Source organism: Salmo trutta, chromosome 10, assembly GCF_901001165.1.
Source record: "Salmo trutta chromosome 10, fSalTru1.1, whole genome shotgun sequence".
Lineage (NCBI taxonomy): Eukaryota > Metazoa > Chordata > Actinopteri > Salmoniformes > Salmonidae > Salmo > Salmo trutta.
Window position 1 is genome coordinate 9,546,088 of NC_042966.1, and position 17,309 is coordinate 9,563,396.

The 17,309-nt window shown below is 43.8% G+C and overlaps 1 protein-coding gene across 1 annotated transcript; it reads right to left on the minus strand.

The window, feature by feature from the left end:
- Nucleotides 1-10,261: 10,261 nt before the first annotated feature.
- LOC115201062 (sclerostin) lies at nucleotides 10,262-16,061 on the minus strand. Its single transcript, XM_029764293.1, has 2 exons — nucleotides 15,640-16,061; nucleotides 10,262-12,492 (listed from the first exon to the last, which is right to left on the minus strand). Exons 1-2 carry the CDS (start codon nucleotides 15,878-15,880, stop codon nucleotides 12,071-12,073), a joined length of 663 nt encoding a protein of 220 aa, XP_029620153.1. The 5' UTR covers nucleotides 15,881-16,061; the 3' UTR covers nucleotides 10,262-12,070.
- Nucleotides 16,062-17,309: the final 1,248 nt, after the last annotated feature.

Below are 17,309 nucleotides of genomic sequence, written 5' to 3' on the forward strand. Positions count from 1 at the left end.
AGAGTTTTCTTGTGAGGTTTTATTAACTTTTTGAGGATGGAAATTATAGGTTATTCGAAGGTAATTAAATAACATTCTGACAACATGTTTCAATAACACTTTTAATAACACTGCTAGCTTAGTTTGGATTACATGTTTTGGACACCAATCACAGATAGGACACATGGAAATTCATTTTCTTAGGCATTAATCATGTAAACATTAATCTCTCTCTCTCTCTACCGCAACTGCTGTCTCTAACTCTGAATGCTCGGCTATGAAAAGCCAGCTGATATTTACTCCTGATGTGCTGACCTGTTGCACACACACTATAACCACTGTGATTATTATTTGACCCTGCTGGTCATCTATGGGGTTTGGGGTTTTAGGCTGGGTTTCTGTACAGCACTTTGAGATATCAGCTGATGTAAGAAGGGCTATATAAATTTGATTTGATCTCTGAACATTTGAACATCTTGAAGAACGATCTAGCCTAAATGGCCATGTACTCTTATAACCACCACCTGCACAGCCGGAACAGGACTGGCCGCCCCTCAGAGCCTGGTTCCTCTCTAGGTTTCTTCCTAGGTTCCTGCCTTTCAAGGGAGTTTTTCGTAGCCGCCGTCTGCATTGCTTGCTCGTTGGGGTTTTATGCATTGCTTGCTCTTTGGGGTTTTATGCTGAATTTCTGTATAAGTACTTTGTGAAATGTTTTATTGTGGCACAGCATCAGTGAGATTTGAACCTCTGAACTTCTGTCCTCCATGGAATCAGTCCACTGTGCCACCAGGAGTGAGCTAGCATGCTATGTTTGTTTTTTTACTCATACAAAGTCTCATACTAATGTTTGTTTATTCAAACATACCCCAAACAAACACTCATTGAGATCAGGTGTAGCTAATTAGCGGGCGCAGTCAACACACCTGAAAACAGAAGATAGAGGATAGAGAGAGTTTTTTTGGACAGTGAGAATGGAATGAACATGAATGTTTTCTTGTTTTTATGGAAAGTTTTCTTAATGTTCTGTGAACATGACTTTAAATAGAACCCGTGGAAAACATGTTGAAGTACTGAAAATCCCACAGAAGAACATTGTTTGTTAATGTTCTCAGAACATTTTGAGAACATTACTTTTAATAGAACCATGAGAAAACCTGTAGGGAATATTATGCTGAAATACTGAAATTCCCAAGGTTCTGGTGGTCTTCTCTGCGGGACTGGCCGTCGGCATGGACTTGTCGTTTCCCAGGCAGCTCCAGGCCAGGTGTCCCTCTTGGCTGGCCACAAGTGTAACACCTTCTCTGATCCACGCTAACTACCGGTACCCGCCTCGAGGGTGACCTGGGTTCAGTAATAGGAGGCTGTCTTGAAGCGGGTTTCAAATAGCTTTGTACCACGCGTTGGTTCTGCCTTGACTTCAGCCCTACTGGGCTCTAACCTGGTGATTTTCTAATAAAGCGACCAGGCACTTTGCGTCGGTAGGGAAGCCCCGGATACATATGTCCATTACCAGTTGATCTATTGTTGATGGCTTGTCCCTAGTGGTAAGCCAACTTCTAGTTAATCTAACCAGCTCGGCTATTTGAGGCGTGGCCATCATAGGCCCGGGAATGGAACCGTTGGGCCCGGGTTGGTAGGTTGTGCCCATAATGGGCCAAGAAGGCAGTTTTCAGAGCAGCGTAGTTGTCGACGCCCGCCACTGCCAAGTCCCTACAGGCCCTCTAGGCTTCTCCAGTCAGAAAGGGGGCCACTTTGCCAGCCTAGTCCACCTTGGGCCATCGCTCTCTCTCGCTCTCTGCAATGCGCTGAAAAACCTCTAGATACGCTTCCATGTCATCTTCAGCAGTTAGCTTGGTGAGGATCTTTGCCTGGTTCTGTCATTCGGTCCGGCCGAACCGTGGCTTGGCTAAGTTGTGTGACGGCCTCCTAAAGGGGCTCACCTCTCTAGCCCTCTGGAGCTGACCAAGATCTGCTCTTACCATTGTAGCTCCCTGCAGGCCCCCGGGGTTGCCACAGGGGCAAAATGTTTATATTCTTAATAAACCCACCTAACTACCCTGCCACTCAAACACAGGCACACACACACACACACACACACACACACACACACACTCACACTAACCTCCCCCTCAGGAGGTTAAAAAGGTTTGGCATGGGCCCTCAAATCCTCAAAATGTTCTACAACTGTACTGTACCAATGACAGCATCTTGACTGGCTGCATCACTGGTATGGCAATAGCACTGCCCTCGATCGCATGGCGCTACAGAGGGTGGTGTGGACAGCCCAGTTCATCACTGGGGCTGAGCTCCATGCCATCCAGGACCTCTATATCAGGCAGTGTGAAAGGAAGGCCCAGAAAATTGCTAAAGACTCCAACCACCCAAGCCATAGACTGTTCTCTCTGCTTCCATACGGCAAGCAGTAACGGTGCAATAAGTCTGACACCAACCGACTCCTGAACAGCTTCTATCCACATGCCATAAGACTGCTAAATAGCTAACTATATGGCTAACAAAATGGATATACGGATTATTTGAGTTGACCTTTGTATTTTATTCAGATTTTTGCTCTGTCTCTAAGCACACTCACAGGGCACTATTTAGTACACACACTGATACTCCAACACACATACAAATACTCACTCCATCATTTGCTCACACACACATAATATGCACATACTTGGCTTGGCACCTAAAACCCTCAACTTTACAGATGCACAATTGAGAGCATTCTGTCGGGCTGTATCACCGTCTGGTACGGCAACTGCACCACCCGCAACCCCAGTGCTCTCCAGAGGGTGGTGCGGTCTGCCCAACGCATCACCAGGGGCAAACGATCTGCCCTCCAGGATACATACAGCAACAAAAAAAAGATAATCAAGGACAACAACCACCCGAGCCACTGCCTGTTCACTCCGCTATCATCCAGAAGGCGAGGTCAGTACAGGTGCATTAAATCTGGGACCTAGAGACTGAAAACAGCTTCTATCTCAAGGCCATCAGACTGTTAAATATCCATCACTAGCACATTCGAGGCTACTGCCCTATATACACAGACTTGAAATCCCTGGCCACTTTAATAATGGAACACTAGTCACTTTACTAATGTTTATATATTTTGCATTACTCATCTCATATGTATATACTGTATTCTATTCTATACTATTGTATCTTAGTCTATGCTCTGACGTTGCTTGTCCAAATGTTTATATATTCTTAATTCCATTCCTTTACTTTAGATTTGTGTGTATTGTTGTGAAATTGTTAGATATTACTGCATTGTTGGTGCTAGAAACACAAGCATTTCGCTACACCCGCAATAACATCTGATAAACATGTGTATGTGACCAATAAAATGTGATTTTTACATTTATACTGACTCTACACACACCCACTCATACACAATCATTATATACTCAGCTACTACTGTGTTTATCATATATCCTGATGCCGAGTCACATTACCCCTATACATATCTTCCTCGATCGATCCAGTATCCCTGCACATTGTTAATAGTGTACTGGAACTGCCCCTATATATTGTATGCTCACTTACTTTATCGTGTTTTTCCTATTTTTATATTTCATGTGTTTTAGTTCTACCTTGTTATTTTTAGTATTACATTGTTATTGATTGGTGCATTGTTGGGGTTAGAGCATGCAAGAACTGTACTTGTGCATGTGACATAAAAACTTGAAACTTGAAACACACACGTACCTCCTTGAAATCCTAGGATGACATCACACATTGCAATATCTCAAAGGTTGTGACATCATACCTCACACATGTTTCAGTGGCCCTTACCTGCCCCCCCCCCCCCCCCCCCCCCCCCCCACACATCTTTAGATATGAGACTCAACACATGCGCTCCACATCTCTGGCATGTGTTTGTTGGTAGAACAGAGATTGAGTGTGAGGGGTGCCTTTTTGACTTGGACACGTTGTAATCTTTAACAAAAACAAAGCGCGTCAGTGGCCAGCACCCAACACCCAGCTCAGAACGCCTACCCAAACAAAATCGTATTTTCATTTGGCTTTCTCGGCTTCGATTCCAAGTCCGATTAGCCACAGTCAAGCAGAGAAACGCTCTCCCAAGAGCCTTTGTTTGCTGTGGTTGTTTGGAAATGTTTATTGGTCGCTATGTTTCCTTCCCTTCTCTACCTCCTGTTATCCTCTCCACACATATGGTCGGCCCCGGCATCACTCCTTATGCTTGCCTGCTGGCCGAGGCTTACATGGCTAATTGCGGGCCTGTGACCCATATTGTGCTACCGTCCATCTCAGAAGATGTGTGTCAATCTTCCCCATTCTCTCCTCAGCACTGGTGGAGGGAAGGCATGTGTAGCCCTACCCTCATCCTGGCTCCTACCAGTCCCATGCCTGGGTAGAAACGCTTACATACAATTGAAGTCGGAAGTTTACATACACCTTAGCCAAATACATTTAAACTCAGTTTTTCATCATTCCTGACATTTAATCCTAGTAAAAATTCCCTGTCTTAGGTCAGTTAGGATCACCACTTTATTTTAAGAATGTGAAATGTCAGAATAATAGTAGAGAGAATGATTTATTTCAGCTTTTAATTCTTTCATCACATTCTCAGTGGGTCAGAAGTTTACATACACTCAATTAGCATTTGGTAGCATTGCCTTTCAACTGTTTAACTTGGGTCAAACGCTTCAGGTAGCCTTCCACAAGCTTCCCACAATAAGTTGGGTGAATTTTGGCCCATTCCTCCTGACAGAGCTGGTGTAACTGAGTCAGGTTTGTAGGCCTCCTTGCTCGCACACGCATTTTCAGTTCTGCCCACAAATTTTATATGGGATTGAGGTCAGGGCTTTTTGATGGCCACTCCAATACCTTGACTTTGTTGTCCTTAAGGCAGTTTGCCACAACTTTGGAAGTATGCTTGGGGTCATTATCCATTAGGAAGACCCATTTGCGACCAAGCTTTAACTTCCTGACTGATGTCTTGAGATTTGCTTCAATATATCCACATCATTTTCCTTCCTCATGATGCCATCTACACTTACGCTACGGTCACAAGACGCAGGCCTCCTAATTGTCCCTAGAATTTCTAAGCAAACAGCTGGAGGCAGGGCTTTCTCCTATAGAGCTCCATTTTTATGGAATGGTCTGCCTACCCATGTGAGAGATGCAGACTCGGTCTCAACCTTTAAGTCTTTACTGAAGACTCATCTCTTCAGTGGGTCCTATGATTGAGTGTAGTCTGGCCCAGGAGTGTGAAGGTGAACGGAAAGGCTCTGGAGCAACGAACCACCCTTGCTGTCTCTGCCTGGCCGGTTCCCCTCTCTCCACTGGGATTCTCTGCCTCTAACCCTATTACAGGGGCTGAATCACTGGCTTATTGGTGTTCTTCCATGCCGTCCCTATGAGGGGTGCGTCACTTGAGTGGGTTGAGTCACTGACGTGGTCTTCCTGTCTGGGTTGGCGCCCCCCCTTGGGTTGTGCCGTGGCGGAGATCTTTGTGGGCTATACTCGGCCTTGTCTCAGGATGGTAAGTTGGTGGTTGAAGATATCCCTCTAGTGGTGTGGGGGCTGTGCTTTGGCAAAGTGGGTGGGGTTATATCCTTCCTGTTTGGCCCTGTCCGGGGGTATCATCGGATGGGGCCACAGTGCCTCCTGACCCCTCCTGTCTCAGCCTCCAGTACTTATGCTGCAGTAGTTTATGTGTCGGGGGGCTATGGTCAGTCTATTACATCTGGAGTATTTCTCTTGTCTTAATCAGTGTCCTGTGTGAATTTAAGTATGCTCTCTCTAATTCTCTCTTTCTCTCTTTCTTTCTTTCTCTCTCTTGGAGGACCTGAGCCCTAGGACCATGCCTCAGGACTACCTGACATGATGACTCCTTGCTGTCCCCAGTCCACCTGGCCGTGCTGCTGCTCCAGTTTCAACTGTTCTACCTGCGGCTATGGAACCCTGACCTGTTCACCGGACTACCTGTCCCAGACCTGCTGGTTTCAACTCTCTAGAGACAGCAGGAGCGGTAGAGATACTCTCAATGATCGGCTATGAAAAGCCAACTGACATTTACTCTTGAGGTGCTGACTTGTTCCACCCTTGACAACTACTGTGATTATTATTATTTGACCATGCTGGTAATTTATGAACGTTTGAACATCTTGGCCATGTTCTGTTATAATCTTCACCCGGCACAGCCAGAAGAGGACTGGCCACCCCTCATAGCCTGGTTCCTCTCTAGGTTTCTTCCTAGGTTTTGGCCTTTCTAGGGAGTTTTTCCTAGCCACCGTGCTTCTACACCTGCATTGCTTGCTGTTTGGGGTTTTAGGCTGGGTTTCTGTACAGCACTTTGAGATATCAGCTGATGTAAGAAGGGCTATATAAATACATTTGATTTGATTTGATAAGAGAAGTAATCTGTCTGTAAACAATTGTTGGAAAAATTACTTGTGTAATGCACAAAGTAGATGTCCGAACCGACTTGCCATAACTATAGTTTGTTATCAAGAAATGTGTTGAGTGGTTGAAAAATGAGTTTTAATGACTCCAACCTAAGTCTATGTAAACTACTGACTTCAACTGTATGTTAGCATGTTGATGCTAATGTGGGAGGACGTCTCCCGGCTCGCCTCTGCTCTCCTCTCCCCTGACCCTTGCTTCCCCTTCCCCGCTGAACATTAGTCTCTCAGCCCTCTTCTGAAACCCTATCCTCCTTCTCCAGCAACTGGCTAAAGAGGATACAAAAAATGTGTCAGACTGGTTGCTTTCCATGTTCCAGGTCTGCCAAGCTGCTCCTCTGGTTTCGATTTCTTTTAAGCTATTAGCACTCATGACCTGATCAGGGTGTGGTCAGTTGAACACAAACATCCCTCTCCAAATACATATGTCATAGTCCATATGTGTCTGACTTGGGGAATAATATCTGCTCCTGGAGCACTTTGACTTGGGGAATAATATCTGCTCCTGGAGCACTTTGACTTGGGGAATAATATCTGCTCCTGGAGCACTTTGACTTGGGGAATAATATCTGCTCCTGGAGCACTTTGACTTGGGGAATAATTTCTGCTCCTGGAGCACTTTGACTTGGGGAATAATATCTGCTCCTGGAGCACTTTGACTTGGGGAATAATATCTGCTCCTGGAGCACTTTGACTTGGGGAATAATATCTGCTCCTGGAGCACTTTGACTTGGGGAACAATATCTGCTCTTGGAGCACTTTGACTTGGGGAATAATATCTGCTCCTGGAGCACTTTGACTTGGGACACAGAGGTGAAACTACTGATGCATAATAGTATTATACGTTTATATAATCCTTGAAAACGGTCAGAATATCATGTATTGCATTAGCAATGTTCTCTGCTCAGTAAATATATCCCTCCTTGGGAAATGACTTGGAAGCCCGCGAGGTTGTTAGGCTATTGCGCAGGAAGCCGACCAGGGGAAACGTAATATGCCAAAGATTGTTTTTGAGGATTGCTTGCCCTTAGCTTGATTTGAATAAGCCAACATTGTTCACATGCTAGGACTGTCTCCTCAACTTAATTTCTGTTCATGTATTACTAGTTCAGCAGAAGAGAGTCGTTTACTTTTGTAATACAGAAAATACTGGCAAACATGCGTATTAGTCAAACATCTTTATATGGTGATATACAATCTACTTAATTTGCTCTCTGGCAAGACATCAGTTAAGTCTGTGTTGGCAGTTGCTAAGCCATTCAAGTGGTTACCAATCTTTAAAAAACATTCTGGCACTAGCTAAACAATAATGCTGTGCACACTGTTGAAATGGGATATTTTACCATTCCATTATACACTTAACAAAAATATAAGCACAACATGTAAAGTGTTGGTCCCGTGTTTCATGAGCTGAAATAAAAGATCCCAGAAATGTTCCATATGCACAAAAAGCTTATTTCTCTCAAGAGTTTTGCACAAATTTGTTTACATCGGTGTTTGTGAGCATTTCTCCTTTGCCAAGATAATCCAACCAATTGACAGGTGTGGCATATCAAGAAGCTGATTAAACAGCATGATCATTACACAGGTGCACCTTGTGCTAGGGAGAATAAAAGGCCACTCTAAATAAAATGTGCAGTTTTGTCACACAACACAATGCCACAGATGTCTCACAACTGCAGACAACGTGTAACCACGCCAGCCCAGGACCTCCAAATCCGGCTTCTTCAGCTGTGGGATTGTCTGAGACCAGCCATCCGGACAGCTGATGAAACTGTGTCAGAAACAGTCTCAGGGAAACTCATCTGTGTGCTAGTTGTCCTCACCAGCGTCTAGATCTGACTCCAGTTTGGCATCATAATCGACTTCATTGGGCAAATGAGTGCCCATGGTGGCAGTGGGGTTATGGTATGGGCAACCATAAGCTACAGACAAAGAAGACAATGGCATTTCATCTATGGCAATTTGAATGCACAGAGATACCGTGACGAGATCAATGAGGTGTTGTGCCATTTATCCGCCGCCATCTCCTCATGTTTCAGCATGATAATGCACGGCCCCATGTGGCAAGGATCTGCAAACAATTCTTGGAAGCTGAAAATGTCACAGTTCTTCCATGGCCTGCATACTCACCAGACATGTCACCCATTGAGCATGTTTGGGATGCTCTGGATTGACATGTACGACAGCGTGTTCCAGGTCCCGTCAAAATCCAGCAACTTCGCACAGCCATTGAAGAGGAGTGGGACAACATTCCACAGGCCACAACCAACAGCTTGATCAACTCTATGTGAAGGAGAGGTGTCGCACTGCATGAGGCAAATGGTGGTCACACCAGATACTGACTGGTTTTCTGATCCACGCCCCTACCTTTTTTTAAGGCATCTGTGACCAAAATATGCATAGCTGTATTCCCAGTCATGTGAAATCCATAGATTATTTTAATTGACTGATTTCCTTATATGAACTGTAACTCAGTAAAATCTTTGAAATTGTTGCGGGTGTATTTTATATTTTAGCTGATGAGCGTAGTAGTATGTTTAGAGCACAAGTCCAGAAAGCACTTTTGTTAGGCAACACAGCCTAACAAAAGTGATTAGTCTGAGAAATTGGCAGCTGAAAGAAGGGCTTAAAGCAACATCTTGTCAGAGGAATCATTAAAAGTTCATTTTAACTTCTACAACATTTCTATGTTTCTATGTAAATATCAGTTATTTCGCTAAGTTTGGGAGGTGGGAATCAGTGCTTATAAAAACCTGTCAGTTCTATAAATATTCACTATACCAGTACATGCCATGAAACGATCAGGAACCGTCTGTGAATCCACTAAAGTTGATTTGTGGGGACCAAATCTGAGGCTTTTGCACTCTCTCTTTTAATAGCCGAGGCCCCCATAGACTTTCTGCACCTGGTGCTAAGAACCTCAACGACGGCCCTCGTATTGGGCGTAGTTAAGTTGCTTTCGAGTAGACATATGACGTGCCCGAGGGAAACCGATCGTGTCTGACCTGCCATACACCCTCATGTTCCCTAGGCCTAGCGAGGTCGACGCTAGGTAATTGTGGAGTAATGGCCTGTATAAACACAGTAACATGGGCAGATGCTTTTGTCAGCATCAATCTATTAAGGGTACTACTCATGTACTGCACTTAAGTACCTGTTCTTGAATCACTGGGAAACTTAGTCGGATGCCAGCAGTTCGAGCTAAAAAGCATGGCATGTCTGCTCTCTTGGATAGGGCTTGAATATGACTGAATATCAATTGTTAAGTCATTGGCAAGGGTAATGACAAGCACTCACTTACAAATAGTTTCCACTCGGTTCTCTGTTTTGTATTTACTACAGTTTAACATTATTTGGTCTTCTAAAGTGCTGTAGTATACTAGGTGCCAGTTATAATCATTCAGAATTACGTTGGTCCATAAAACTCATCATAAACACCTCATTAGGTGCATTGGAGTGCCTGGATCCAGTAAGTGTTGGTAGTTGTCTGGGAGTCCAAGTTTTCAGTGAATAAATTAGGACCTTGAGGGAGGCGAGAAAACAGGCTGAATGACGGGTTCTATGGCTCGTATCCACCTCTATGAACAAAGCAATGTTGCTGTTGTGACTGAGCCTCTAACATCTCATGTGCGAATTCCTTTGTGCAAATTGTTCTTCCTCTCCTTTTGTGAACCGGGCCAGACATTCCAAAGAGCTACAAAACCTCAACTTCCTAATTGCCGATATGTGTTTTCACGAGACACATTGAGGAGGTACGCTTAGCGTGCAGGTACAGATAAAGGAGAGAAAGACCTTGACAAAGCAGTCCATTCAAGAGAAGAATGATAACAAACACACAGTTCTTTCAAATATATCTTTACTAGATTCGTGTACTGTACAGCATTTCATTATTATCTGACAGTCACTATTATTCTATATGACAATAACGGCTATCATTTACTACAAATAGTTGCATAAATAATTTACATGTGGAAATAAAAAATAAATATGCAGTTAATTTCTTTGAGTCTGCAAGGTTTTTTCCCCTCCAACTGCTTTTAGCCAAAGACCAGACAGGAACAATATGTACAATCAAGCTATACATGACAACTCTACTTATATGACAAAATCCTTTCCAGTTGCTATTTCAAACACACAATTGAACAAGAAGGAAACATTGTCAGTACAGTTTAGAAAACTGAAAAACAGGAAGCAATATGAGAGAATGGAACAATGGAATGTGGACAATAAGTGGAAACGTTATGAGTATTCTTTATGAAATACAGACCAGGCCGTAGTACTGTAAGGGTTGAAAAGGGGGAATGGGTTGTCAGCATGGGCAGACTGGGCATCCACAACCTTTTCCTGTCTGTCTGTCTGTCTTTCTGTCTATTTCTGTCCGTCTGCATCCTGCAGGATATCAACAGCCAATATCAAACAATTCAGATTGAGATTCCGTTTTTATCTCATTCCTATCTTTCCTGTCAGTGCTATTCAGAGAATGGGGCTGAGAGTCAGAGAAGACAATATTTTTTTTCTCCCTCACACTATTCTAAGAACTTGGTTCACAATGAATAGAATAGGGATATGACTAGTTGGTCGCCAATGTTATTTGCTGCTAACAAAATAGTTCCAGTCTGTGTGTTTAGTGGAGAATGTTGTGCCAAAAGGTAACAACAGGCACAATTACTGGAGCCGCCTCCACACGTGGACCTTTTGTGTGTGTGTGTGATTTCTGCAAACAGGAACCAGCCATGTCTAGCGGAAATTCTAAACACAGGAATGGGCTCATTTAGTCATTAAGACGAGTCACAGGAATGCCCAGTTGCCTGTTTGACCGAAGGGACCCTGGTCTTGGACTGCTGACACAACCATTTCCCCTCTCTCGCTCTCCCTCTGCCTCTCTCACAGGGGCTCTGGGGCCACTGGGCCCGGGGCTCTAACTGACAGCTCCTGTAAGGCTGCTACGGAGCGAGGAGGGCCCTGGGAGGCTCCTGGTGAGTGAGGTGCTGCCCGGGCTGTCATGTGACTGCGTGGTCTGGGGTCGAGACCAGGGCCTCTCAGGCCTGTCAGCAGCCCACTTCCAGAGCCTGAAGCCCCAGGGCTACCACGTGCTGCTACGGTACAGTACACACAGCCATGGAAAAGATGGATTAGAACCAGTTACAGTATAGAGACACCTTTCAACCCTATAGGCCTATCAAGCAGTGTATCCTGCCCGCTGGATGTTTTCACAGGTGGGTTTTGAGTTTAGGTGCACCTCTTGCTGTGGCTAAGGTAGATTCTGCTTGTGCCTGAGTCAGAGGCCGTTATCTATGAACAGGAGCATGTAATGATAATCTACACTCCAATCCTAGCAGTGTTCCACCGTTCCTGACCAGTCACATGGCCTTCCCTGGCATAGTCTGTCGACTCATTTGGTCATGCAAATCAAAAGTTCTGAAATATGTTTGAAAATAGGCTGCAAAATCTACAGTGCCTGTCTGGTGAGAAAAACGCATGTCAAGCCAGTCCAATAAACAGCTTAACAAATCCCTTTTTGTTGAAATGTCTCTTCCTCTCCCTCTTCCAATGAAGGAGCCGTGTTGGGTTGTGTGTAACATGTGCGTGTGTATGAGTGAGCGTGCTACTTTGGTCTCTGCATTTGTACGGAAGAAGGAAAGGAATCCTCAGTAGGAGTTGCTGACCAGCGTCGGGGTGTTGCTCTTGCTCTGACTCCCGGGCAGCCGGGTGCGTTTCTTGTTGCGTCGGGGCTCAGGCGAAGAGGAGGCCTCCTTGGCCTCTGACTGGTTGTGGTGGCGGCTGTAGCGCTTGCACTTGCAGGAGGTGACCACGCGGATTTTGTAAGTCCGGCTGTTGCCGTTGGGGCACTGCAGCTGCACCCGCTGGGTTCGGGAGTGGGCCGGGATGCAGCGGTAGTTGGAAGCGCTGCTCCGCCACCATTTGCCGCGCACGATGGAGTTGGGTAGGAGGTGGGCGGGCATGCACTGACCCGAGCACACCAGCTCCTTGACGGGCTTGGCACTGCGGCAGGACCCGTCGGTGATGTAACGGGTGGAGCGCAGCTCCCTGCAGCTCAGCTCCGAGGCACCTGGGGTGAAGAGGAGGATATCAAGGTTACACAATCTGTGGCATCCCTCCAAACCAAACACTTTGAAGTCGGACCGACTCGGGGAAACAATCTTCCATTTAACTGTTCAAGGGCAGAGAGCTTGACAGCTGTGTCTCTGTGAGACGTGCTGAATATGTCAATGACAAAAGTAGGTGTGCGTCAGTGTCAAAAGTATGATTCCGACTTGTGCGTATAATGTTATTTGTTTATTCTAAGAACTTGGTTTGATTGCATGCGTGGAGTTGGGCTGGGAAATGGAATATGAGTCAATTTAATTCATCGGAAATGTTCATAAACTCTTCCTTCCGTTTAGTTTCACCATTCAGAAAAACATAAAATGTAGAATTTCTTAACGCAGAGTGCACTTTTTACACCAAATTTGAACGGTAATTAAATAAATGCAATGTTGATATACAAATCCAATTGTAAATCAATGTTGTCCCACATGTTTGGTTAAGGGCTCAGTATAAGGGGGGGAAATAAGTAACTGAACACTAACGTTGATGCATGATCTGATAATGACTGTTGCCTGACAATGAGGTTGGATGTGGAATTCCAGCTGGCAGCAATCAGCTGATAGTAAATCCAGACCAGAATGCTATTAAAGAGCTCAGTCAAACATAATGGAGATTTAAATCGGAAACAAAAGCTGGCATACACAAAACAGGCCCTCCGGAAAAAGGATGTGAAGATTGGAAACTTTCTCTAAATGCTTGTTGTCATTCTTAAATACAACATTTGACAATTGGAAATGAAACAAATGAACCAACCAATTTGAGAAAGCATATTCAGTGCATAATTGGTCATTCAATATGTTGGCCATGGCCTTTTCAACAGCCCTATGCATGAGTTTTTGTCCTCTTTTTTTCATGTGGCGTGTAGAATGGCAGAGGACATGTCGGTTTAAGAAATTATACACTCTGAGATGCATCTGTTTTCTTCTGTGGCTTTTCTATTGCAAAAAGGCAATAAAAAAAGGATTCATGGAAGGATGACTTTTTTCTCCCCTCAGAGAACTCGATCTGGTGTTATTTTGTGGCTCGGCTGGTCGGGCGGCCACAGCATAAGGGCTCTCCCCTGTTCTCAGGTCTCTCCCAGTGTGCTGACTGCTGGGCCCAGGGACCAGGGATGGACTGTCCTGGAGGGGAGCCAGACAGAGGTCACCCTCTCTGCCTCAATGACCCCACTGGGACCATGGGAAGAATCATGGGTACTCCCAGAGATATGGTACTCCCAGAGGAAGGCAGATAGGCCTATGAGGGAGACCCCTATCGCATATAATATGACCCAATAGCTGATTATTTCTCTCTCGGTTGATGGATATTGCTCAGTATAAGAGGAGATTTAGAAAGATGTGTGTTCTTCCAACCCCACCACGAAGCTACAGGTGTAGGATCTTAATCTGATCGCCCTGGTGCAAGAAATGTAATATGTATGGTGTATTTGAGGTTTAAAAAGCCTTCTGAAGTTTATAATTCCCACTTTGACATTTCTGACTTGACTTCCCCTCACAAAAAATATATCAAGCCCTACAAAAATGTTCATTAATTATAATCTACATAATAAATGACATTTCCTGTTGGTGCAGGTATATTTTCCTTTTGTAGCAAACTGTCTCAAATTAATATCCTACATATGTATCTGCTGTTTATCGATTTCAAGTATTATGTTCAATGTATCTCATCCATCATTACAGTATTTTATATCCTAATCACAGCATTTGTCATTTTAACTCTATGTACAACTTCTTTCAGATTTGAAATGACATGATTAGATTAGGGAAAACTGGGAAAGAATAACATTGTGCATCTTGAATCCATGAGACAAGGCAATCAGAGATATTTCCTCTGTAAAAATCAGCACGACTACAGCATAACCTTTACTGGCCACAGGTGGGACTCATTCTCTATCACAGTGTTGCAATTTCCAAATACCCCGAAGAAATCCCCTAAGAGCAGAAACTCTTTGATTTTCTATTTGGACACATGATGTTGCAATTAAATAGTTATGGCGTAGGCAGACCTGAACTAATTCGTTGTATAAAAGAGAGGGAGATAGCACCGAGGATAGAGTGAAAACCCTGATCTCTCATAAGTGCAGCTCTTCAGATTGTGTGAGGATGAAACCACAGGCACATTACGTGTCTGTGACATATTGCTCTATCAGCCTTGGCATAGCATTCATCTAACCGCAATCCGGCTTCCTCCATCGAACAGTACAGCTGTTCCAGTCGAAAGCATCAGCGGGGAAAGCTGCAATTTAAAACAGCCACTGAAGGTTGAGGCTTTACCCATGATATTGCTATTTTAACTATTCTATATACAGAAAGTAGCATTTCTCGGGCACTTTCATAAATGAAACATGATTGGATATTCTGGGTGGTCTTTGGGGGGGGGGGGTTCTTGGCATAATGATCGTCATAAACCACACAGGTGAGGTTTCATTATTCTCCAGAGACTATAGGCTACATTGATATTTTAACCGATACCTCGCGCATTTCTTTCTGATTAAAAGGACGTGTGTGGTCTTGCACATTGACGGAAACGAATTAACCCGTGCCTAAAGGATGAGACGCTATGCTGGGAAATGAGCAGTTCGCGCTCTTTGAACAGTGCTGACGGTCCAAAAGCTCAGTGCTTGAGAAATAATGCCTTATCTATCTCACATGCGTAATATTACAGGTTATTCGATATTGTCAAGACGTTTACCACAAATTGAAAACGCTATTTTTTCACTAAGTGATTGCGCACATTACGCACGAGAGCATATTGCGCATTGATCTCCATGAGATATTAACGCTATTCCGCGCAGTTTATTTTAAACTCCTCGATTTGATATAAGTATCCCACGAATAAATCCAACTATGTGTTAGAGTAAAATTCGAAGGAAATATTTGTTAGATTGATTAAACAATATCCCAACGTATTCAATTAAATTGATGAAAGATTATCCATACAGATACATCGTTTCTCTATACCGATCTCACATTGTAGGCTACGAGTGTTTCACAAGTAAAGCAAGTAATTATTACAAGTATTCATAATGCGCCTTGAATATGGACATATGGACATCCTATATTCCTTATAGCTATGTAGGCTACCAGACAACGTAAAAATAAATACTCACTATAGGAGGCTGTGTTTGCTGATGATCTCCTTCCCCCGTGTTTTGGTCGATTCATTGTATTATTGTTATTATTAGAAGCTTGCAGTATCGGTTCCTCGGGAGGCTGTATGCCTTCAGTATATTCTGGAACGATCTCTGTAGCATCGTTTTTTAGCACCCTCCATCCTTGCGCGAAGGTACAACATCCCTGTAGCAGCAGCAGCAGGGTGCTGGAGACAAGGAGCGCGAGAGACACCTGCATGCTTATCGATCTGCGGAGCTGGAAAAAACTATGGGTAACATGCGCTCTGTGACAAGTTGACCAATTCCACCCATACAAGAAACCTTGACGCTATTTAAGTACCTCAGCGTTCGTCAAAACGGAGAATTAAGTGCTTACACGAAGTGGGAGGGGTCCTGCCCCAGCCAAATTCATTGAAACTGGAGAGGTGCATGTGCGCGCGCCAAGAGAGGTGCGTGCGGGTTTTTGGGTTCGTCGGTTTGAGGGAGACGGCGCATCTAGTTCCTGTATTGCCGCATTTTTCCTTCGTGATTCATGCAATATGTACGTGTCTCTAAAACATTCCAGTTGTTTTGATGTGGTTTTGTTTGGAGTGATGCAGGGCGCAGTCTCGATGACCATTGAGTGATGTTTCATGGCGAGGCTGGTTCCCTCTCCATCATTGACAATGTGTTTGATAGCTGGCGCAATTTTGTGTATAAAAAAAAAGCGAAATTGTGAAATTCGTACACGTTGACAGGTCGCAACAGTTTATTTGCAACATTACTTGTTTGTTTTATAGTATTTATTTCATTGTTGTTTATTGTATGCTCGTGTATCTGCTTTTGAATTAATAGACTATTGACTAACTTCAAACATTTATTGCAGTCAGACCACTGAAAAAGTATCTATAGAAATGTAACACCATTCATCATCAAACAATCTCATTAACTCATTATCACAAAAAAAAAAATGTATTCACTGAGAATGACACGTGGAGTCCCATCCTGGTTTCAATAAGATAATTAGGATGGAAAAGATGGACCCAGAAAATTCTTGGCATCCTTGAAAATCACAGCCTTTTGGATTTGCAGAGGTGTCATGCCCATATGGGGCAAGGGCTGCCTGATATTTTGTTTGTTTATGTAATTAAAAATAAATAAGAATATTTATTATATATATTTATTTTTAAATACATTTTTCAGATGTTATATTAATTACTTAACTTCATTTTTAAGACCACGTTTTATCATAATGATTTATGTATATATAAAAAAGATCTGTCAGTGGTGTTTTGCAGAGGGGGCACACTACCTGGACCATGCAAAGAGTAACCCCCTATTCTCCCTAGTAAATGGTTCTTTCCAAGATGCACCATGGAGCAAAGATATGCTAAGGAGGACAATCTAATGCTTGCAGACAGTATCATCAGTTGAAGAGGAGAGAGTGACACACACACACAGCATTTGATTTGATGTTAGCTGCCGGTCATAGGCAAGACTCACAGGGGCTGTGCTTGTAAATGAATTTGATCAAGCTACATTACATGACCAAAAGTATATGGACGCCTGCTCGTCGAACATCTCATTCCAAAATCTTGGGCGTTAATATGGAGTTGCTCCCCCTTTTGCTGCTATAACAGCCTCCACCAAACTTTACAGTTAGCACGATGCATTGGGGCAGGTAGCGT